This window comes from Trachypithecus francoisi, unplaced genomic scaffold (assembly GCF_009764315.1).
Source record: "Trachypithecus francoisi isolate TF-2019V2 unplaced genomic scaffold, Tfra_2.0 Lachesis_group11, whole genome shotgun sequence".
NCBI lineage: Eukaryota > Metazoa > Chordata > Mammalia > Primates > Cercopithecidae > Trachypithecus > Trachypithecus francoisi.
The window spans coordinates 57684284-57708556 of NW_022681456.1; the positions used below are offsets into that span (position 1 = coordinate 57684284).

At 40.9% G+C, this 24273-nt stretch overlaps 2 protein-coding genes across 9 annotated transcripts in view; both read left to right on the plus strand.

Annotated features, from left to right (window-relative positions):
• The window catches only part of NAP1L1 (nucleosome assembly protein 1 like 1), a 40724-nt gene extending 37689 nt beyond the window's left edge, over positions 1-3035 (plus strand). For 6 of the 8 annotated variants that reach the window (XM_033221222.1, XM_033221228.1, XM_033221220.1 and 3 more), the window contains one exon: positions 233-1741. The gene's annotated coding sequence lies outside the window, so the exon portion shown is untranslated. Of the gene's footprint in view, positions 1-232 lie in introns of all 8 variants that reach the window. The other 2 variants (XM_033221221.1, XM_033221225.1) reach the window with 1 other exon arrangement.
• Positions 3036-8712: 5677 nt separating this feature from the next.
• Positions 8713-20233, plus strand: PHLDA1 (pleckstrin homology like domain family A member 1). Its single transcript, XM_033221230.1, has 2 exons — positions 8713-15137; positions 15545-20233. The coding sequence occupies exon 1, from the start codon at positions 13873-13875 to the stop codon at positions 15109-15111; it is 1239 nt and encodes a 412-aa protein (XP_033077121.1). The 5' UTR covers positions 8713-13872; the 3' UTR covers positions 15112-15137; positions 15545-20233.
• Positions 20234-24273: the final 4040 nt, after the last annotated feature.

A 24273-nucleotide genomic window follows, 5' to 3' on the forward strand; every position in this document is an offset into this window, starting at 1 on the left:
AAGACAACGATATGGTTAAGAATTTCCAGTATGACCACACCCAATAACTGTGTTAGATTGTTAGTGGATTATTGTGTGTTAGGTGACATAGTTAACTGTAAAGTAACCTGACTCAGTGTAGTTACTGGTACCACAGTGAGGTGAATAAAACGGGATTTTCAGAAGTTAGCCTGAATTTACCTATACTTTTAAATTTAACCTCCATTAACTAAGCATCTTTTCTTTGTGGTAGGGTCTACCTTCTGCTTCCCTGGAAAGGATGAATTTACATCATTTGACAAGCCTATTTTCAAGTTATTTGTTGTTTGTTTGCTTGTTGTTTCTGTTTTTGCAGCCTAAAATAAAAATTTCAAATACAATTTTAGTTTTTACAAGATAATGTCTTAATTTTGTACCAATTCAGGTAGAAGCAGAGACCTTCCTTGAATTAAGGGTTATACTCAGTTTTTACCACATTGTTGAAGAAAAGGGTACCAGCTTTGGCATGAGATACTATACTAATAAGCAAGTGTGGAAAAAAGAAAATCTTAAGTGATTTGATGCTTTTTTTTTTTTAATTCATTTTCTTTGGGTTAGAGCTAGAGAGAAGGCCCCAAGCTTCTGTGGTTTCTTCTAATTCTTACTGCTTAAAGTATGAATATGTCACTTAAACCCATGCTTCTGTTTACTGTGTATTAAAATGGGTAGTACTGTTTACCTAACTACCTCATGGATGTGTTAAGGCATATTGAGTTAAATCTCATATAATGTTTCTCAATCTTGTTAAAAGCTCAAAATTTTGGGCCTATTTGTAACGCCAGTGTGACACTCAGCATTTTGTTCACACCACGCTTTGATAACTAAACTGGAAAACAAAGGTTAAGTACATCTGTTCTGGATCTGGGCAGTCAGCACTCTTTTAGATCTTTGCGTGGCTCCTATTTTTGTAGAAGTGGATGGATGCACTATTTCACAAGGTCCAAGATTTTTTTTCAGATATTTTTGATGACTGTATTGTAGTAAATACTACAGGGATAGCACTATAGTATTGTCATGAGACTTAAAGTGGAAATAAGACTATTTTTGACAAAAGATGCCATTAAATTTCAGACTGTAGAGCCACATTTATAATACCTCAGGCTAATTACTGTTAATTTGGGGGTTGAACTTTTGATGACAGCAAGGGTGGATTATTGGATTGTCATTAGAGGAAGGTCTAGATTTCCTGCTCTTAATAAAATTACATTGAATTCATTTTTAGAATTAGTGAAAACTTCCTTTTTGAGATGTTAGTGTTAAGGTCTTGGAATGTGAACACATTGTTTGTAGTGCTATCCATTCCTCTCCTGAGATTTTAACTTACTACTGGAAATCCTTAACCAATTGTAATAGCTTTTTTCTCTTTATTTTCAAAATGATTTCCTTTGCTTTGATTAGACACTATGTGCTTTTTTTTTTTTAACTATAGCTCATCGAAATGCAGCTTTTTCTGAACTTTAAAGATAGAATCCCATTTTTAATGAACTGAAGTAGCAAAATCATCTTTTTCATTCTTTAGGAAATAGCTATTGCCAAAGTGAAGGTGTAGATAATACCTAGTCTTGTTACATAATGGGGATGTGGTTTGCAGAAGAATTTTCTTAAGGGATGTCAGTGTTTATGCCATTTTTCCAGTTCCAAAATGATTTCATTCCATTCTAGAAATTTGAAGTATGTAACTTGAAATCCTTAATAAAATTTGGATTTAATTTTATAAAATGTACTGGTGATATTTTGGGTGTTTTTTAATGAATATATATACTTTTTTTTTTGAAGAGTGGAGAGTAGTGATGTCTAGAGTGAGCTGTTTTGTGCTGAGGCCACTGTGTTCTGTAAATCCATAATTTTAAGAGCAATCTCACAATCCCTGCTAAGTGGAGTTTATTATTTGAAGACTAACATGGAATTCCATAGTTCCCGATAGATTATATTCTGAGTTACTATTCTGAGTTATCTACAAACATTTTTGAGACACTTGAAGATTTGTCTTTACACTCTGTAGTTTCCAGCAGCCCATGCAGACTGCCAAGTAAGTCTCATTTTTTTTTTCCTGTTAGAAATGGTGAAGTATCATATAGTCACTTATAAAGAACACTGATTAGAAAAAAATTTAGTGTTGTTTGCTTTATGGTCACTCAAATATGGTAAGTGTTCCACATATTCCACAAATTGATCATTTGATAGTTTAACATGGATGTATGAAAGCCACATATATAATTTCTTAGGATTCTTAAATTAGTAAATCTAGCTTACTGAAACAGTATTAGCATCACTATTTTAGGTTGCAAAAATACTTTAATTGTGTGGAATTGGCTAATAGAGTGGTACTTAAGAAAAATGGGATTCTACCTCTATTTCTGTTTTAGCACACTTAAACATGAAAGGATATATTAACTTTCATAGAAATATTTTTGTTGTGTGAATAGGTTAATGATATGGTAAGGCCCCTAAGATAACTGAATTAACTGTTTATTGTAATTGTAGGCCATTCCCATTATTAAAAATAAAGACAAAACTTTGAGTAACTGTGAAAATCTTATCGTGCTATGTAGAAACATTGAACTAATATTCAAATAGTTGAATGCTTTGGTTTCAGGGATTGGTTTAAAATTTGCCTCGTTTTTCATGGGTTAGTCTTATAAAAATTTAAGCCTTTATATTTTTGACTTTAAATCAAAACAAATGTTATTTTAAATGTACAGAATACATTGATAGTACAGAAGAGCGTAAGTTCTTCATAGGAGCTTTAGAAAAGAGAAATATATGCCAATTCAGTTTTTTTAAATCTTCTGCACTGTACATATACACTTGGTAATTACGAGCTCAATTTTGTTTTTGGAAATAGTGTTCATAATTTAGGTAATTTGCTACTTAAAGCACTAAGTCTCTGATACCTGAAAAGTAAATGTAAATGGTGATGGTGAAATAATACTGCAATTAACTTAATAGATGTATACTGCTGATTTTTGTATGCTGGATTAAAACTCCAGATATTAAAATATAACCTGGATAAAAAAGTTCTTGGACTGATTGAGGATCGCTTACATGACTTTACATAAATGGAAACATCCTTGTTGGTATATGAAATTGTTTTACTCAAGGGTAAGTGTTTATTCATAAGAAATTTTGATTGATGTATTACATTTTCAAAAATACAGTATGCTTTGTATCTTGTGTTTCTTCCTTTTGACCTCATATTGTCAGGTTTTCCAGTTTACAAAAATTAAGCTATTCACTAAAATCTTAGTACAGATAGTCCCTGACTTATAATGGTTTGACTTAAGACTTTAACTTTATATTAAACACATCTTCGACTTATGATATTTTTGACTTACAGTGGGTATATTGAGGCCTGACCACGTCATCCTCAACAGTCTGAATAAAAGAATAAATGGGGTATTTAGAAATAATCGATTGCTGGCGGGAAATAAGTCAGTCTGGTTGTTTAATTTTTGTATGGGAAATTGGGCATTTTAAGTTTTGTGGGTCCTAGAACAAATTGAGTTTTATTATTTTGAAACTCAGGATAAAATATTGCATAAAATAAAAGCATTGCTTTTTAGCTTCTTACATGTTTTATTTATTTTTATTTTTGAGATAGAGTCTCACTCTGTTGCCCAGGCTGCAGTGCAGTGGCATGATCTCAGCTCACTGCAGCCGCTGCCTCCCAGGTTCACGCCATTCTCCTGCCTCAGCCTCCCGAGTAGCTGGGACTACAGGCATGCGCCACTGAGCCCAGCTGATTTTTGTATTTTTAGTAGAGATAGGGTTTCACCACTTTGGCCAGGCTAGTCTCGAACTCCTGACCTCCTGTGATCTTCCCACCTCAGCCTCTCAAAGTGCTGGGATTATAAGCGTGAGCCACCATGCCCAGCCAGTTTCTTACATGTTTTAAACTTAAAGCCGAAAAAAAGGAACTGGGAATGTGTGATAAACATGTGAGTGCCAGAAGTTCGACAGCAACTTGGAGATCAACAGCCCAGTGTATTTAACCTGCATTTATACTGTTTCAGCTCTGCTTGACTACCTTTTCTTTTACTTCTGCCACTGGACTTTTTTGTGCATGTGTTTTACTAGTTCAGCATAGAATCTCCTTTTCATTCGTACCTACTCTGGTTCTGTAAGTCTGAACTGTACTATACCAGTTCAAAATGTACTCTAGAAATACTTGCTCATTAATGAGTTTCCTAATTTCCAGCACTGGGTTTGGAACATGGTAAGTGTACAGTAAAGTTTTGTATAGGTCTGTTAGGATTTATCTAGACCTATTCGATGTACCAACCATAATCCCGTATGGGACTGTGTAGCAAGTCAAATGATTGATTCCCAGTAGTTCAGTCTCCTAAAGTCTTTTGTAGTTGTTACATTCGTGCAGATTGAGAAAACCAATGAAACAAAGCTGGATTGTGTATACAGTTGGCCCTTTAATAATGCAGGGACTAAGGGCCCCAGCTTCCCTCAATTGAATCTATATATAAACTGTTTCCCCAAAAACTTGATTGATAGCCTACTGTGGAAACCTTACCAATAAGACGTTTAACACACACTTTGTATGTTATGTGTATTATATACTGTAAAAAGTTAGCTAGAGAAAATGTTAAGGAATCAAAAATATGTTATCATGGCCAGGTGCGGTGGCTCATGCCTGTAATCCCAACACTTAGGGAGGCTGAGGCGTGCCAGTCACTTGAGGTTAGGAGTTTGAGACCAGCCTGACCAACATGACAAAACCCTGTCTCTACTAAAAATACAAAACTTAGCTGTACGTGGTGGTGGTGCGCGCCTGTAGTCTGAGATACTTGGGAGGCTGAGGCACAAGAATTGACTGAACTTGGGAGGTGGAGGTTGCAGTGAGCTGAGATGGTGCCACAGTACTCCAGCCTGGGCAACAGAATCTGTATCTGTGTGTGTGTGTGTGTGTGTGTGTGTGTGTGTGTGTGTGTGTATGTATGTATATGTATTTACTCTCAGGTGGAACTGGATTATAAAGGTCTCAATCCTCATTGCCTTCATGAGTAGCTGAGGAGGGGGGTCTTGCTGTCTGAGGTGTGGTAGAGACAAGTAAACCTGTGTGTAAGTGGACCCTCTTAGTTCAAGTTTGATATTCAAGAGTCAGCTGTTCAGGGGAAGGCATATCAATAGTTGCAATTACTGCATAACAAAACAACCTCCAAAACTTATATTGTAATAGATTACATATTGTATGCCTCCTTTAGGGAAAAAACCATAAACTTTTTCCCATCATTTTGGAATCTTTTACTTGAATTATAGTTGGACAATTGAGATTTCCAGATAAATACATAGTGAACTCAGACAAAAATGTCAAGCTTTATTGGTAAAGGAACCTCAAGTGGTATATATAAGGTGACCATTAAGTACACATGTGTTTACAAAAGTTGGGTATATTATAACTAGACTGAGAAGTTTCGAGAAAAAAAGTTCATTGCTAATCCATGTATAGTTTTAAACTAGTGAGATTTCAGTTGACAGTATTAATCAGCAATTTTGGGAGAACTAAATGTCCATTTAACATTAAGATAATAAAAATAATGCCTTAATCATACTTAATTGAGGATATTCCCTTTTTATGCGTAAGGATAGAAGTTAAGTAACTTTAACAAGGACACAGTTGATTTGTGTTGGAGCCAGCATTTGGATGGGCCTACACTTTGCACTGCCTTGTAGATATTTGTGTCACACAACTAGTGGTTAAATAAGCATGTTCTTTAGGCTAGAGCTTTCAGAATATGAAATATTTTAGAGACCCGAGTTAATCTACATTTAAACAACATTCAGATATTTTTTCCTTGTTCTCTCCCCTGCCCTGAAGAGTTTGTATTTATTATAATGTATAACACAGCCCCAATACAATGTGGCTTATATAGGTTTTTCTCTTAGGCTTAGACATAGACTCTGGGACTGATATGGGAGCTTCATGGTTCTCAGACTGGCTTTCATTATTTTTGTTGCAAGTTGGTTTATTATCAAGTGACTGCTGGGGCTCTATACGTCTTGTCCAGGTTCAAGGTACAAGATGGGTTGAAGGAGGCTAAAGGCTACTGGCATCCAACCTCTCCTGTAAAAAGAAGAACCTATGGTTTATGCTCACAGTGCCAAAAGTATGGTAGTAAATAAAGGAGAGCTGGGTGTGAATACCAGGAGAGGTTAGGATGACAGCCACATTGGCCACATATGTTGAAATAAGTTGATTTAGAGAAGGATTATTTGATCAAGGATATCCTGAAGCATAAGGCAAATGACTGCATTTCAGAAATAAGTGAACAGGGCTGAGAAAAGTAATTTTCTTTAAATACAGCCCAAAAGGATTAATTATGATTGGAGTCCTACTTTGCCCAAGGCTTTTTATTTCATTTTGCATGATAACCTTTCTCAGAACCATGCATGCACAAATGAGGTTGAGACAATGCCTTAATAGTAAATGAAATCTCATTAGAAATAAAAACCATTATGTGTTTTCTGGTTTCTGACCTGTTTAAGGGGTGCTCATTGTTACTCAACAGTGGTTTACTTAAATCAGATAGTTATAAATTGTGATAGGGGTCTCTAATGGGATTTGCATTTTCTGGTAGGTTTAGTGGCAACGTACAAGCTTGCCATAAACGTTTCCTGGGTTTTATCTTTTTTAAAAGTGTTATTCCATCTTTCTGAGTCTGGCTACCCCACAGAATTCTTTTATCGCTTTTACTCTTGGATTACGTTGTCTGTAATGAAACCTACCCTCTCTGAAGCCTGAGTTCCTCTTCTAAGGTAGCACCACTACCACCTTTTTTCTTTATTCTCATATTTTTTGGGAGAATTATCTGCACACTGGTATATGTCCTCTATCACCTAAGAAAGGTATTTGCCCATTACTGGATATTTTTTTTTCTTACAGAGATAATAGTGATCAAATTGAACAGCCTATGACCTCAGGCTGTGTGTTCTGTGGCAATGGAAAAATGACAGCAAAAGAGGGAAATATCCTTGGAATCTAGTTCCTTAAGTGGAGGTATTTGCCCAAGTGACTGTCAATTAGATATTTGAGTTGCAAACAACGGGTGCATTTACCTGGTTTCAGAGTAGAAACAGACTTAGGAAAGGTGATAGGTGTTCTTGGGCTCTTAAGAGGGGACAGAGGATTGCTGTTCAGCCAGAGCAATGCTTCCACTGTTAGTTACTGGGGTATCTTGTCACCCCAAAGACCCAGAGCCAGAATATCAACACTTGAGTGATTGCAGTTTTGTGACAATGTAATACTGGGTCTCTCAGCCTCCTTCATTGGATTACCTTCCTCTCTGCTCCACTTCATCCAGTTCCATATTTTCGTTTGTCATTTCAAAGCTAATTAATTACCATAAGTTTACAAATCATCAGACTCCCTGGTTACTTGTTAATAATAATAAGATAGCCTGCTTGCCAGTTTTGAATAGTAACAATGAGTTTCCAGACAAAACATTAGTCATTTCCCCTCATAAGTGCTGTCAATCAGCTCTCCGTTAGGTACAATGGTGAAAACACTCATCCAGGATCTTAGATACTTAGGGAAGTAGACGTGCTTTGGGAGGCCAAGGCGGGTGGATCACAAGGTTAGGAGATCAAGACCATCCTGGCTAGCATGGTGAAACCCCGTTTTGTAATTTCTGTCAAAATAAAAAAATTAGCTGGGTGTAGTGGTGGGTGCCTGTAGTCCCAGCTACTCGGGAGGCTGAGGCCAGAGAATGGCGTGAACCCGGGAGGCGGAGCTTGCAGTGAGCCAAGATGATACCACTGCACTCCAGCCTGGGCGACAGAGCGAGACTGCGTCTCAAAAAGAATAGATGTGAAAATCTGGTAACTACGCATCAGAGTTTGAAGTGATTAGAAAGGAATTAGCCAGAGGAAATCTAAGAGGTAGGATTTGAATTGGCCTTTGAAGAATGAAAGGTTACAGAGGATTTGGGAAAGTAAATTGGAGGCAGTGAGGACAAGTAGATATATGCATGGCATTCACTCAAGGTTGAACCGAAAGAGAGTCAAAATAAAGCAAGCAGGACCCATTCTGTGGAGGACTTGCCATGCAAGGGTAAGGAATTGGAATGTTATATACAATGGGAGGTGAATAGAAGTTTTCTCTCATATTTTAGGAGTAAAACTGAAGACCGTGTGTATGAGAGTATGGATCAGGTGGTTGGGCCACCCAAAAGCTTACATGAGAAATGAGAACTGAATTAGGTTGCTGGCAGAACTAGAAAGGATGGAGACAGCTGATGGACGCTGCTTGGATCCACAAGTAGATTGTACTACGGTTAAAAAAAAAAAAAAAAAAACAGCACTAAGAACTGCTGTTACACAGATTGATCACTAGGAGGCATCCGTTCATCAACTAGTGAGGCGAAAAGGAAGGCAGCTCTGGACACCCACTTACGAAGTCTGGATAGTTCCATATTTAACCTTTTCAACTCAAGGACTTTTGGAAACTAGAATATTTCTTCTGAATAGTACTTCAAAGATTAAATAAGGCCAAGAAGTCTAAACTGCACTCAATGTGGGACTATTTGATGATTTATTTTGAGACAGAGTCTCGCTCTGTTGCCCAGGCTGGAGTGCAGTGGCACGATCTTGGCTCACTGTAACCTTCACCTCCCTGTTTTAAGCAATTCCCCTGCATCAGCCTCCCGAGTAGCTGGGATTACAGGCGCATTTTTTTGCATTTTTAGTAGAGATGGGGTTTCACTATGTTGGCTAGACTTGTCTCGAACTCCTGACCTCAGGGAATCTGCCTGCCTCAGCCTACCAAAGTGCTGGGATTGCAGGCGTGAGCCACCATGCCCAGCCTTGGTTATCTTTTATACACTGATGAGGGCAATGTGACATGTTCATAATTTACTGGGTTTTAACTATTTTTTTGGAAGATGTTTGACTTTGGACTATCCAAATCTTTAATAATGATCATTGTCAGGAGTTTTTACTGTATATTACAAATTAGTTTACATATCAGAATTTTGTAATCATTATGAATTAAACACTTAATAACTTTCCAAGTTCTGTTACATGTTTTTAAGCTAGTATTGATTAATGGACTTTTAATCAAGTGTTTGACTATGTAACTGCCAAGTAAGAAACTTACCAACTCAGTTCCATTACTGTGTTTCTCGTGCTTCTAAATACTTACTAGAAAACAGTAGGATGCTAGTTTATATAAACACATCTCAATATTAAATTGCATGTTGCTTGGGAAAAGGTTTGTGGGATTTATTTTAGATGATGTCTGGACTATGAAAGCATTTAAGATTCAGAGAGGCCTAGCATGTAGTTATCCATTTAAAAATTATAGCAGAGATATATTTGTAGGGCACATTTCGAGTCCTTACATTTGAAATTTTAGGATGCATCATGAAAAATCCGTCAGAAGCATTTGAAAAAATTGATATTCTTTTAATGATGGGTATGGACTTCTGACTCAAGTCAAGATTTCTACCTATGTTGAGCATCTACTTTGTATCAGTACTTTTTCTAGGTGATTGGGACACATCAGAAATAATGGTCCTTGCCCTCTTGAATAGCTTGCATACTATTCTAGTAGGAAGGGGAACAGAAATAAGCAATAGGTACAATAAATTATTGGGTAGCATGTTAGAATATATGCTATGGGAAAAATTAAGGGGAATTGGGTGGCTACCATTTGAGAGTGATCAGGATAGGCCTCTTGAGCCAAGACTTGAAGAAAGTGATGACCCTGGGTGCTATGCTGAAAATAGATAATAAGGATAGAATCAGGGAGACAAGTTAGGAGGCCATTGTAGTAATCCAGCGGGGGGATATGATGGTGATTTGGATCAGGGTGGTAATTAAGGAAGTGGACAGAATCCAGATGTAGTTGAAGGCATAACCAATGGGATTTCCTGACTAAATGTGTAGACTGAATATTGGGAGAGAAAAAAATCAGAAGGCAGGCATGCTTCTATGCCCTTGAAGGCCTGGAGCAAGAGTACAATGGAGATACCATATGTTTAAATATTTGAAAGTTCTGTTTAATGAAAATATGCCCAATGTGCCTGTCTTGACAAACTTTCATTAGAACTGGGAAGCCAGGTTTGTATTTATGCCAGAACATAACTTGGGGACAGAGCTGACCCTCAGCCCATGTCCCACCTTCATTTTCTTCCTACCCCGGCTCTGAACTGTATGGCAAGGGGCCTCCTGCATATTTACTTGGATGCCATAACAAGTATATTCAAACCATCCCATCCCCCTAACACATCAGTGCATGCAATGATGATGTAATGCATTTCCTGGAACAGCCAGGGCTATTCTGGGCAGGGTATTTGGGGTCCTGAGTACCTAGAGTGTAGTGCAGAAAGAGTATGCCCTCTAGATGACATGTCATTTTGACTCTAAAGCGCGCAATCCTAAAGCTCAGGGTCTTGGTAAGGGCCTTTCCTGGCCTGATGTAAGGGCAGTACTGACTTAGGGTTTTTAGTTTGAGCATCTGTACAGAGGATTGCTGTCAACTGAGAAAGGGGGCTGCAGGTAGAATAGGTTAGGGTGAGGAAGATAGTTTGGGAGCTCATTCACATGTTTTATCTTAGATTACACAAGCAGTACTGTAGAGAAGTGTAAATGGAGAATTTTCAACTTACAGTAGCACTCACTGGCCTAGAATATATAAAAACCGAGGGCTGTTTTTCACTATAGTTAATTCTAACCTATAAACTGGAGCAGTTCCATGTAGGAATTTGTTATAACCTATTGTGTATGAATTATAGATTCCTCTGACCTATCCAGAGTGGTGTTTTTCAGGGTTTTTTTTTTCCTATGCCCTAAAATCCCCTCAGACTTAAGCCTCTAGTGAACTACTCAGTAAATGGCTTTACTAGTAAGTGTTCCCTTGCCTGGTATGTTTATTATTTTTTAACTTCAGTGGTTTATTCTTCAGCAGTAAGCAGTTGGATATAAGTTGGGGGTATAAATTTGGGACTCTGGCATATGGATGTTATTAAAAGTGATGAGACTGGATATCAACAAGGGAATGAGTATAGATAAAGAAGACAGCCAAAGACTAAGACTTGGGGCATTCCAACATTAAAAGGTTGGAGAGAAGAGAAAGAACCTCATAGAGGAGACATCAGAGATGTAAAGGAAAACTCGGTGATGTCCTTGAAGCCAAGTGATAAACTTTATCCAAGAGAAGAAAATGAACTGTCCAATGTTGCTGATAGACAACTTGATATTGCCAACTGTAAAATGTACTTTGAATTAGCCGTTTCGAATTTGTTTACCAAAGCAATGATTTTGTTGGCTAGTTTTCTAAACTTCAGTAACTTTTAAGTGACTTGTAGGTTTTCATTGCATATACAGCTGGATTTTTTTTTTTTTTTTTAAACAGGGTCTTGCTGTCACCCAGGCTTGTTATAGTGGTGCGATCCTAGTTCCTGCAACTTTGAACTTCTGGGCTCAAACAGTCCTCCACCTCAGCCTCCCAAGTAGCTGGGACTACAGGCGCATGCCACCACACCTGGCTAATTTTTGTTTACTTTTGTAGAGGGAGGCCTTGCCATGTAGCCCAGGTTGGTTTCAAACTCCTAGGCTCAAGGGATCCTCTTGCCTCAGCCTCCTAGAGTGTGTATTACAGGTATGTGCCACCATGCCTGGCCCAAAGCTTTTTTTTTTTTTTTTTTTTTTTCCCCTGTAATGCATTTTCTGTGAATTTATTGTCTTAAAAATTTGGCAAATATGGCCATTTTGACATATTTGCCAAATATTAGCATATGGCAACTATGCTCTTAATTTGTTAAGTCACCAACTGTTGGTGATGACTGTTGAAATAACAAGAGCACAGTTGTCACCAATCTCCAGGATCCTTACACTACTGTTATTTTCAATAATGTCCCATAGTCAGACCTTGTAGACTTAACCTCTGAGCTGCTCACAAAATTACTAAATCATTGTGAGATATGTAACTGGAAATTCTGGGCTTTAAAGTCTCCAGTTATAATTAAATGGGTGATTTTGAAAATCGTGGAGGCTGTTCAGACATTTTCAAATGAGACTAGAACGCATTTGTTTCAGACCAATAAACTGCAGAAGGTTAGATAACACCAAATACATTTGGGTTTCTCCTTAGAAAATGACTTGGGCCTCCAGATTACATCTCATTTTTTTTTTTACCCTATCAAGTTTGTTTTTCTATATGAAATGTCTTTTCCAACTACACCTGCCCTTGGAGACTGTGAATAACAGACTTAAAGGAAGTATCCTTTCCAGATGAGCTGAAGAATGTCATCCTCTTAAAAGAATGAACAGCTGGTCATGTAGAAATTCTCTGGAATGCTCACTTGTCCTACAAAGGCAGGGGGCAGAAAACATGTTTGTAGTTTTTTTGTTATTGGTATACATAATTGTAAATCTTTGAGACATTAATTTTACTAGAAGTCCACATAATTTTAATAATTGCCTTTCTCCTGAAAAGATGGCTAATCAGTTAATGTGAAGGCTAGAAAGCTGGCCAAGCATAATTTAGTGGGACTCAGGATTGCTGGCTGGATTGTCCCGTTTGATCAGACCATGTTTCTTAGATGAAGATTCAGGACGCCCTCGTGTATAAAAGTTATCCTTTGTTCTGATTACGTTGGTATTAAGTTCGAATTTCTTACCATGACACACAAAGGATTCGACTCTTGCTTAGATAGCTGTCTAAGCTCCTCTCACTTTCTCTTCCCCTCTTGAATTTTTTCCTCTTGCCACACAACTAGCAGATGAGCTAATCTATCTGTTCCAGTGTGCGCACGGTAGCAGCCCTTCCTCTTACCTTGGCCCACTCTGACTTGTCCAGCCCTGGTTTAATTCTTCGTATCCTCGTGAGGGTCCGCACGTAGTTGGGGCTGTTTACTAAACGGATGAATTTCCCTACCGGGAGGCTAGGTCTCCGTTATGCTTTAATTCCCAGGAAGCGGCTTCTATAGGCACTGTTTAAATGTAAGGACTAGGAGGGAGCTGGGGGTAGGTATTGCATTCCCCATGTCACAGATAAATGAGATTCCAAAACCAACATCTGGCTAGGCGCTTGGAAAAAGGGACCCGCGAGGTCGACCAGGCGCTTAGAACTGTGCCTTGCAGTGTGGGATCTCAGTACTGGATATTACCCCGGTTTGTAGAGAGTTACTGTTTAAGAGACGATGCACACCGTAAGGACGGGTCAAGAAGAAAGCCGAAGACGGGTTAGCGCCTCCGGTCGGGTAGAGAAAAGGCAGGCGAAATGCGACCTGACGTGGGTCCGCCTTTCTCCACCCGTGGCAAACCCGACAGTCGCACCATTGCTTTAACAATCGCCCTCTTTCCAAGAAGAGCTACTTAGTGACCGTGAGCGAATATGCCTGGGAAGACACGATGTCCTCTCGGCCTCTGTGCGCTCACTTGTTTACCTAGGCGTCCGGGGGAGGCACACTTGCCGGACTCGCGAGCCTCGGCCCCGGCCTCCCGGCTCACCCAGGCCACGACGCTGGTTCTGCGGGCTGTCGGACCCAAGAGCGAATCCCCAGGGCTAATTCCCAAGAACGGAGAGACAGCACTGCCTGGAGGCTGCCCCCGCCTCTGCGCCCCCGTCCTCACTTTCTGAGGCTGTTAGCAGAGAGCCCCGCGGGCCGGGGAGAGGCGGGACGCGGGGGATGGCTTCGCAGCGCCCTGTGAGCGTCGGCATTAGTCGCCAGGCAGCCAGGGCTCCTTGGGCGATCGCCCTGGGTGGAGGAGAGGAGTTTCCGGGGCTCGGGTCCCGGTCGCCTTCCAGGGGAACAAGCGCGGCAGCAAGTGGGCGGTGAGAGGCGGGGCGAGGGACGCGGGGGGCGTGGACGCAGCCGGCTTTGGAAAGGCCCCAAGTTAATGAGGCGTGCGCCGGCTGCCGAGCGCCTTTCCGAGCTGGGCTTTCCCCCGTGGTGCGGGCGCCAGGAGCCGCCTTTTCCGCTGGGTGTCACTCGGGGGTGGGGAAGATGGCCCATTCAAAAGCGCCGCGAGGGGGCCCGGCCAGTGCCCTTCAGTGAGCGCTCGCAAGAGGACGGCAGAGGCCCGGCAGCTCGCGGCTCCGGGACCTTGTGGCGCATCAGGACGCGGCTGTCCCTCTGCCGGGACCCACAGCCGCCGCCGCCGCTCTGCCTCCTGCGTGTTAGCCTCCTCTGCGCGCTCCGGGCAGGCGGCCGTGGGAGCCGCTGGGGCGAGGACGGCGCGCGGCTGCTGCTGCTGCCCCCGGCCCGCGCGGCTGGAAACGGAGAGGCCGAGCCAAGCGGCGGCCCCTCTTATGCTGGGAGGATGTTGGAGAGCAGCGGCTGCAAAGCGCTGAAGGAGGGCGTGCTGGAGAAGCGCAGCGACGGGTTGTTGCAGCTCTGGAAGAAAAAGTGCTGCATCCTCACCGAGGAGGGGCTGCTGCTCATCCCCCCCAAGCAGCTGCAACACCAGCAGCAGCAGCAGCAGCAGCAGCAGCAGCAGCAGCAGCAACAGCAACAACAGCCCGGGCAGGGGCCGGCCGAGCCGTCCCTACCCAGTGGCCCCGCTGTCGCCAGCCTAGAGCCGCCGGTCAAGCTCAAGGAACTGCACTTCTCCAACATGAAGACCGTGGACTGTGTAGAGCGCAAGGGCAAGTACATGTACTTCACTGTGGTGATGGCAGAGGGCAAGGAAATCGACTTTCGGTGCCCGCAAGACCAGGGCTGGAACGCCGAGATCACGCTGCAGATGGTGCAGTACAAGAATCGTCAGGCCATCCTGGCGGTCAAGTCCACGCGGCAGAAGCAGCAGCACCTGGTCCAGCAGCAGCCCCCCTCGCAGCCGCAGCCGCAGCCGCAGCTCCAGCCCCAACCCCAACCCCAACCCCAACCCCAGCCTCAGCCTCAGCCGCAACCCCAGCCCCAATCACAACCCCAGCCTCAGCCCCAACCCAAGCCTCAGCCCCAGCAGCTCCACCCGTATCCGCATCCACATCCACATCCACATCCACACTCTCATCCGCACTCGCACCCACACCCTCACCCGCACCCTCACCCTCACCAAATACCGCACCCGCACCCACAGCCGCACTCGCAGCCGCACGGACACCGGCTTCTCCGCAGCACCTCCAACTCTGCCTGAAGGGGGCAGCTCCCGGGCCAGACAAGGTAAGGTCCCGGCACTCGCGCTCCGGAGGAGTGGGTCTCGGGAGTGTGTTGGAAGGCGTAGGAAGCTTGCTCACAGGTTCGGCTCCTGTATGGAGAAATCAGAACTCATTCCGAGTTTCTGGGGCGATGGAAGGAACAGAAACAAACTGGAGCCAGGAGGGCCTGGGCAGAGAGGGAAGGCTGGGGAGACCTGGGCCAGGCAGGGGGCCTCGCAGACCGCGCCCGCGCCCATCACGACCGTCCTTGTCCGGTGGTGCGCCCCCCAGCCCCACTTGACTGTGTTTGGGCACTTGAGGGAAACACCGCGGTGCCTTTCTGAGCCCGCTTTGTCATCCGGACTGGCCCGAACAGAACTGGTCTGGGAGGGTTCCTAGCCACCTACTTCACTCGGTGTCATTTCTTTCCAGGTTTTGAGGACTTGAAGAAGTGGGACGAGCACATTTCTATTGTCTTCACTTGGATCAAAAGCAAAACAGTCTCTCCGCCCCGCACCAGATCAAGTAGTTTGGACATCACCCTACTGAAAACTTGTGATTCGTCTTAGTTTTCTGCATACTTTTCATCACGATGCAGGAAACGATTTCGAGTCAGGAAGACTGTTATTTATGAACCTTTGAAAGGATCGTCTAGTATGGTGAATTTTCTAGGAGCGATGATGTACTGTAATTTTATTTTAATGTATTTTGATTTATGATTATTTATTAGTTTTTTTTTTTAATGTTTGTTCTAAGACATTTCTGAATGTAGGCCATTTTCCAAAAAGGAAACTTTATTTTCAAAAACCTATTCCATAGTAAGTCCTAGTGTTGGAAAATAAAAAAGGGCGGTGGAGGGGAAAACATTAAGAAGCTAGTCATTATTCCTGGAGTACTTTCAGAAGGTATGACACTTTCATTGTTATGCCAGGTGGTTGAAATTAAAACTCCGATACTACTTTTTTTGAGGATTTTTGGTTTTGTTTTTGCTTAGGCATATAGTTTGTCTAGAAGTTTAAAAAAGCTAAAAGTTCAAAATGGTGTAATTATGAATATCTAATGCTCAAGATAGTTTCTAAAAGGAAATCAGTAGTAGGGATACCTGATTTCAAAATATTTAAAACATAACCTAACTGATGATGGTAGGATGATTGTATCTTGAATATGTGGTAGGGCCACATCTACTGTAGGAAAACCTTTTATCATCTGTGTGTAAAGGGCTTAACAAGGAGAAGAGGCCTTTTGACTGATTTATGAGTATAAATGCATTTGCTGTTTCATTTCAAAAATGTTGTGGAGGAAAAGAGTATATTTAACTTGTATAAGAGAGTATTTGTGCTCCTGTCCAGGCTGCAGGACCTTTCTCCGAGAGCTTTGCACACTTGAACCACATTTTCTGATCCCTTTACTTTATTTTAGAAGCACACTGAAAAATCTCGTTGTTTAAAGTACAATTTGTAAATATTTCAAAGGTCTAGGCGTCATAACTTTTTGTTTTCATACTGAAAATGATGTTGATCAGAGAAACCAACTGTTTTGCTTTTCATTGCTCTGTGAGAAATTTGAGGATTCTGTTTTGTTTTTAGGTTAGCTAAACTCAGAAATTGAAAAGGAAAAGACTGGATAAACACAGGATTTTCAGTAAGGAAACAACCCCAGTCTTGTCTTAGAAGGCACTTGTTGAGGAGTCTGTGGGGGGAAAAAAGAGGATGTGCTTTTAAAGGTAGAACAAACCTTCTTCTGTGTTAAATCAAAAGGATGTTCAAAATCCACTAGGGCAGATGCTACTTAAGTTTAAATGGAGCCATAGATGCTACAAAGTCCTCTTGGGGCTGAAAATCACTTCCTATCTGCATGGCTTTACTAACTAGATTCTGTTTTCCATTATCTTTTTCACAGAAAGTCTTGGTCAGTATTTTTCCAGCATTTAAATTGAAACGGTCAGTATCAGACCACTGCTAAGTTATATAGTCAAGAAATAAAAATAGAATTACATGCTACAGATGTCTTTATTCTCCTTCCATCTAGAAAGGAGTAACAAGGTCAAAGTACTTTTTAGTGCAAAAGTTAAATGACATTTTGAGATAACTCTTACCCAAAAAGTTGCAGGGAAAATTAAAATAGTTTTCCCCTATTAAGCAAATGGCAAACAAAACTTAAGTGGACCCCCACTTCCCGTGGTTATTTAGGTTGCAGTTGTGAAAATATGCTGCCATCATTTAACAAGTTGTTTCATATGTATATATGTATATACATATATGAATATGCATGTACGTATACATATATGAGAACAGGTATGTACACACATATGCACATATGTTAATATGTATATATGTATATGTGTGTATATATGTATATGAAATGAGAGCCAGATCTAAAGATTTCTTAAATCAAGTTTGGTTCAGCTTCCTTAGAAGTACGACTGTACTTTTTGAGGAATGCCTCATAGTACTATACTTTTAATGCATGCAAATCATAATAACTCCAAATGAACCACAATTTTTTTCCCAATGGAGGATTTTTCTTTTAAATTCTTGTACTAAAAATAAAAAAATCCGTACCAAATACTTTACAAATTAAGATTGATGTAGCTTTTAAAAAGGGCATTTGTATGTTGTTAGCTTACATATGGGGCTAGGTAATTTCATTGCTTAAAAAAGTATGCCCAGGCTCCCTCTTGGTGGCTGGATTTCCTTTTTTTCCCCCTGTGGTGGCCATGGTTCTTAATAGGGCCGCCAGAATCATGGTTTCTTTTCTTTTTTTTTTTTTTTTTTTTTTTTTTTGAGATGGAGTCTCTGTCGCACAGGCTAGAGTGCAGTGACACGATCTCGGCTCACTGCAACCTCCGCCTCCTGGGTTCAAGCAATTCTCCTGTCTCAGCCTTCTGAATAGCTGGGACTACAGGTGCATGCCACTACGTCCGGCTAATTTTTATATTTTTAGTAGAGACGGGGTTTCACCATATTGGTCAGGCTGGTCTCGAACTCCTGACCTCAGGTGATCCACCTGCCTTGGCCTCCCAAAGTGCTAGGATTACAGGCGTGAGCCACCATGCCTGGCCCCAGAATAACGGTTTCTTGACTTTCCATAGCCCTTGTTCCTTAGTCTGCTGTGATATTTATGTTGACCTTTATCACTTTCTATTCTGAACCCCTCTTAGCATTTAATGTGAAATCTAAGAAATCAGAGAGAAGTAGAATGGCTTTTATTGTTTTGACACCTTTGAAATTATTATTAATAATTTTTCCAGAGCAAAAAAGCAAACATGCTCAATAAGACTAACCAAAACAAAATATAAATGTACATCATTTAATGCCTCAGTGGCTCTATCTACCTGTAAGAAAATGATACAAACCACCTGAGGTATTTTGAAGCCTGACAAATCAACTTCATGGAAAAAGGTAAAAAATGCATTTTTCAACCCAAGGAAAAGATGACCGAAAGGGCAGATCCAATAGAAGACCCACTCTTAAATAAACATAAAATGTAAAAAGTTGGAAAATTAGGAGCATTGTTCCATCTGGAAACTGAACTTTTTATCCTTGAACTTGTGTTGGCACCAAGCCTCATACACAGTGAGCTCAATAACTGTCTGTTGGGACAAAGGAAGGAAGGACAAAATGTGTAACTCCCCAGCATCTGGGAGATGCTGTCTCTTGCCTCGCTGAGTGTTCCTTTTATTTGCTCTCATGTCGTTCCCTGAGAACAACGAATTCTGGGACAGGCTAAACATCATGACAAAATTTCTTAAACAGACTTTCTTAGTGGAAATCCATTTAGATCTATCTGTGTATGCTCTATGGGGAGTGCTGGCGTCAGAGAGTAAACGTCTGTAAGGGGCCCTTTTAAAATGAACATTTTCCTCATTGAGCAAGCTGGGATTCTCTAATCATGTAGAAATCAAACCATCTTTATAATTTCACTTCAAATGTTTATGGTTTTGTGTTTTTGTCTCCAATGACGGTAAAAATAAAAAACACACATTACTTAAAGTGAGTTTCCCTCACATGTAAACACTGTTAGGAAGTCTGGATTAAGTTGAAAGTCTTGTTTTAACTATTTTTTTCTCTCATATACCAAACACTGTATTTCTCTTAAAGAAGCTCTTTAAGAGAAAGCCCTAATTTTAAATCTGACAGTAAAGTTTGCTGCAAGCGTATGAGTTCAAATACATCCCTTGTTTTCTGTCCCTAGGGGAAAAGTCATGTGGTTTTAGCTTGGCTCCTGTGTTAATATTATATTTAGTAGCAGGCTTAGAAGAGTGGTCTAAGACTTGAACCTGGAGCAATTTTCTAGCACAGAATCCTATGAAGCTAGGACTGTGAGCATTTGTTTTCTTTTTTTGTGTGTCAAACTAATTGGCTTTTGCTTTAGCAATAAAATGTCCTCAACAGAATAAATTTTAAATGTGAAAATTATAGATCTTGGTATTGAATCCATCAGTGATTCAAGAGATACACCTATTTGCCTAAAACAACGTAAGATGTATTAGTTATGGAATTATGTGTTGGATAGGTTCTTAAGACCTGTTTCCTCAATTCTTGACACAGTGTTCAAGAGTGGCTTTTTGACTTGCACGGTTGGGCAGATAATCCAGATTTACCTAAGATTGGGTAAAAAAGTGATCTGTGACTTTGCTGGCAGGGCATTTGCTAAATGGAGTACAGGATCGAACAGGGTTTTCTTAGAAAGGGCAATATTGTCCAATGAAGGAAGCAGAAGGACTCTGGATTAGAAGCATCTGCACAAAAGCTGATGAGACCTACTCTCCACTGCTCTGCAGCTGGTCAGCTGATGGCAGGCTGAGCAGTGGGGAAGCAGGTTTTAACAACAGGTAGTCCTTCCAGGTCACTGTATACTGAGAAGAAACATAAAACTATTTTCTGTTACATTCCGAGGTCAGCCTTCTTCGTAACGTTTTATAGTATACAAATGCCAGCTTCTGGAAAGCAAGTGTCATCATGTACCAAATGGTTTATACACCATCACATTCGTGAATTTTTTAGCATGGTCAGAACTTGTGTAAATATGTCTCTTAGATGATTTTGGGGAGATGTGATTTATTTTTCATATTTTCAAAATGCATTCCATTTCAAATAAAGTATCTATTGAGACAACCGACCTGTGGACTTTTGAAGGCCTTGTTCAACTGGCACATGCACTGTGTGTTCTTGCGAAACAGAGATTCTGAATTACTTGGGCATTCTGGGGAAAAAAAAGACCATTTTTGAGGTTGGGAATTCAATTTTTAAAAAATTCACTGGGAATTTGGAATATGAAAATTCACTCAGGTCTGTTGGTGAAAAAATTAGCTTTCAGAATGCTAATGAACCTTAGTGGAATTTTCCATAGTTTCCCAGAGGACCAGAAACAGTCCCTAGTGAATCAGCTCAACAGCAATTCCCTCTTGAGTCCCAGAGGTAGTCTAGTTCTCTTATGTCTCTTGGGAGGGTAAAGCTTTGTCTCTGAGTCATCCTTCAAACAGGTATTCATAAACCTTCCTATTTTGTGTTGAAAGCAGAAGACGGACTTGATTCTTTAAAGAAAAACAGCATAACTTTATTCTTACAATCTCCACTGGCATCTAAAGGCCTTTAAATCTCAAAGGACTTTAAATTAGGAAACTTGAAGTCTTTTTTTTTTTTTATCCCTTAGCATAGTCTTGCATTGACAGCTTTACTACTCTAGTTTTTTTGTTTGTTTGTTTGTTTGTTTAAAGAAAAAATGTGAGAAGACAAATCACTGTCATGCTAAGGGGACTTCAGGGACACTGTGCGAAATAAATATATATAGTAGGTGGTAGCCAGGATTGGTAAGAGCCAGGATTTGAGAGTCATAGTACACGGGTTCAAGTCCCAGTCTCACAATTATTAGCTGTGTAGATCTTGAATTACTTAAACTCTTGGAAACTCAATTTCCTTTTCTGTAAAATGAAGTTTATAAAGCTACTTATTTTAGGGTAGTTGAGGAGATTTAATAAGTTAGGATACATAAAAGTACTTAGAGCAGTGCCTGGCATCACTGTGAAAGGAAGCTCCTTGCACTAGGGCAGATAAACAGGTGGGGAATCATTATAGCCATATGAATATATAATATATGGTATTCTGAAGCTAGGCATTGTATTTTCTGAGATTGCAGCACTTATTTATTTATTTATTTAAAACAGAGTCTTGCTTTGTTGCCCAGGCTGGAGTACAGTAGCGCCATCTTGGCTCACTGCAATCTCCACCTCCAGGGTTCAATTCTCCCACATCAGCCTCCTGAGTAGCTGGGATTACAGGCGTGTGCCACCACAATGGCTAATTTTTGTATTTGTAGTAGAGATGGGGTTTCACCATGTCGCCCAATCTGGTCTTGAACTCCTGACCACAAGTGATCCAGCTGCCTTGGCATCCCAAAGTGCTGGGATTACAGGCGTGAGCACTGATGCCTGGCCTCAGCACTTCTTTTTCAACGGTAAGAACAGTATGGTTGACTACATCCTTGTATTCAACTTTGAAAAAAGAGAAAAATACATTATAGAAATACTATTTAAAATTTTGTTATTATTATTATTATTAATGTTTATTTGGAAACGGAGTTTCTGTCTGTCGCCCAGACTCTGAGATGCAGTGGCACAATCTCAACTCACTGCAACCTCCGCCTCCCGGGTGCAAGCTGTTCTCCTGCCTCAGCCTCCTGAGTAGTTGGGATTCCAAGCATGCACCACTATGCCTGGCTAATTTTTGTATTTTTAGTAGAGACGGGGTTTCACCATATTGGCCAGGCTGATCTTGAACTCCTGACCTCAGGTGATCCGCCTGCCTCAGCCTCCCAAAGTGCTGGTTTTACAAATGTGAACCACCGCACCTGGCCAATTTTTATTATTATTTAGAGACATGATCTTGCTCTATTGCCCAGACTGGAGTTCAGTGGTGTGATCATAGCTCACTGCAGCCTGGAACTCCTGGGCTCAAGCATCCTCCCACCTCAACCTCCCAAAGTCCCAGGATTACAGGCATCAGCCACTATGCCTGCACACACTACCATTTTAATGATATTTTTCATATGCTTATTACTTTCCAGTCTTGGTCCACATGCTCATGTATTTTAGGTTACTTATAAATTAGTCTATCAAAAAAGTCATATATGTAGCTGTGGTGCTCTGCCCAGATTGCCACTTCAGGACAGAGAGGGCATTCAGTCACCATATGTGGAAGTGTTGGTGACTACCATGTTCCCTGGGGACCCACTTTGTCCTAGAACATACCCCCTCCTTGGGGGTAGCCCACATCCAGGGATGGGTCTATGGGGAGTGAATGAAGGTCAGGCCAACTGTAAAGGATCATCCCAGCTGCAGAGCTGCCTGTGGAATTGGCAGAGGCCTATCACAACCAGTGTGCATTGTAGTCCAACTCTCACTCTGCTCAATTCTGTTTCCCTTGCTTCCTCACAGGTGAGGTTCCCAAAAACACTACTTGGGGTGGAAACACTCGCTCTCCCTTAACCTCCTGCCATCAAATCTCAGAGTCTCAGAACCTGCATCTCAGGGAATCCTGTCTATGACCATGTCTGTTTCTGTATGTGAATATATGTATGTTCCCACCACCAGGTTCTATAGGAAGGCTAGTGGTGTTGGGAGGGGAGTAAACAGCATAATGGTGAAGCATAGGCTTTAGGGTAGTGGCTCTCAACCTAGAGCAATTTTGTCCCCCAGAAGACATTTAGCAACGTTTGGAGTGATTTTTGGTTATCACAAGCGGTGAGCAGAGGCCAAGGATGCTGCTAAATATCCTACTATGCACAGGAGAGTCCCACCTACAACAAAGAATTACCCCGCCCAAAATGTCAACCATACCAAGGTTGAGAAACCCTGCTTTGGAATCAGATAGTCTCATTCTTATTAGCTGAGTTGCTTTGGGCAAGTAATTTAATTTATTGTAGCCTCCGTTTTCAGCGTGTGTAATGCAGAAAATGATAGTACCTGTCTCATGGAGTTGTGAAACCAAAATTAGTTAGTTCACATAAAGGACTGTGGCCGTTCCTGTCGCAAAGTAAGCATTCAGTAAGTGGTAGCTATCATCCTTATTATTATTGTTTAAAGTCATAATGTTAATGACAGCATAATATGCCATTTAGTTGGTGTATTATTTCACTTATTTGCCTATTGCCATCTGGTGATTTTCTGTTGTTATGCTGTTAACAATACAGCTGCAATAAACATCATCATGCATACATTATATTGAATAAAAAGCATGAACTGGGATTCTAGTTCTGACTCTTAGTCTTCTGACATTAGCAGCTCATTAAATCTCTTATGAGCCTTAGTCTGCTCATTTGTAAGTGGGAATAATAGCCCTGCCTGAGAGAAGCTATTATGAAGATACTATGAAGTGGCAGTAAAATCTGCATGAGTTCAAGTCCCAGAGGCACCACTTAGCCACTTTACTTACAGTAAAGCATCATGAAAAATGCAAACATTATTATCTGGATTCCATTTTAAGAGGAATTAGATATTATATATTCATATACATATGTATATTCAATCCAAATAATCTGGTTTTAAGAAATAGGATGGGCTGGGCATGGTGGCTCATGACTGTAATCCCAGCACTTTGGGAGGCCAAGGCAAGAGGATCATTTGAGGCCAGGAGTTCAAGACCAGCCTGGGCAGCATAGCAAGAACCCCATCTCTAATTTTCTTTTTTAAGATTCTGACAAAGGGTTATTAAAAAATGCAAACCATTAAAAAAAAGAGAAATAAAAATTTTAAAAAGAAAAGGAAACAGGATGTTACTGTAACTAAAAAAATAGTATCAAGTAATTCCTAGTTTTTTATAGAATTTGACCCAAATTTATATTTATGGTAAAGTGGAAGGAATCATGTCAACTTATTGACAGAGGAAAACGTGAATAATGAACTCACTGACCATATGAATCTATTCAGCAAAATATTCTTACTTGCTTTTCTCTCAAAGACCTAGTGGGAAGCCCTCACCAGCTACATAGAAAGGCCATAATCAGATGTCATGATGCGAGTGTTCCAGAGCTCTAGCCTTACTTGCCTACCAAAGTAAGTCTGTTTATCAAAGATGGCAGCAGTGGGGGCCAGAACACTGGAAATTTAGATGATATGGGATAGACTGTTGCTGTGGGCAAATCTAAGTGGTTTGAGGATTGTT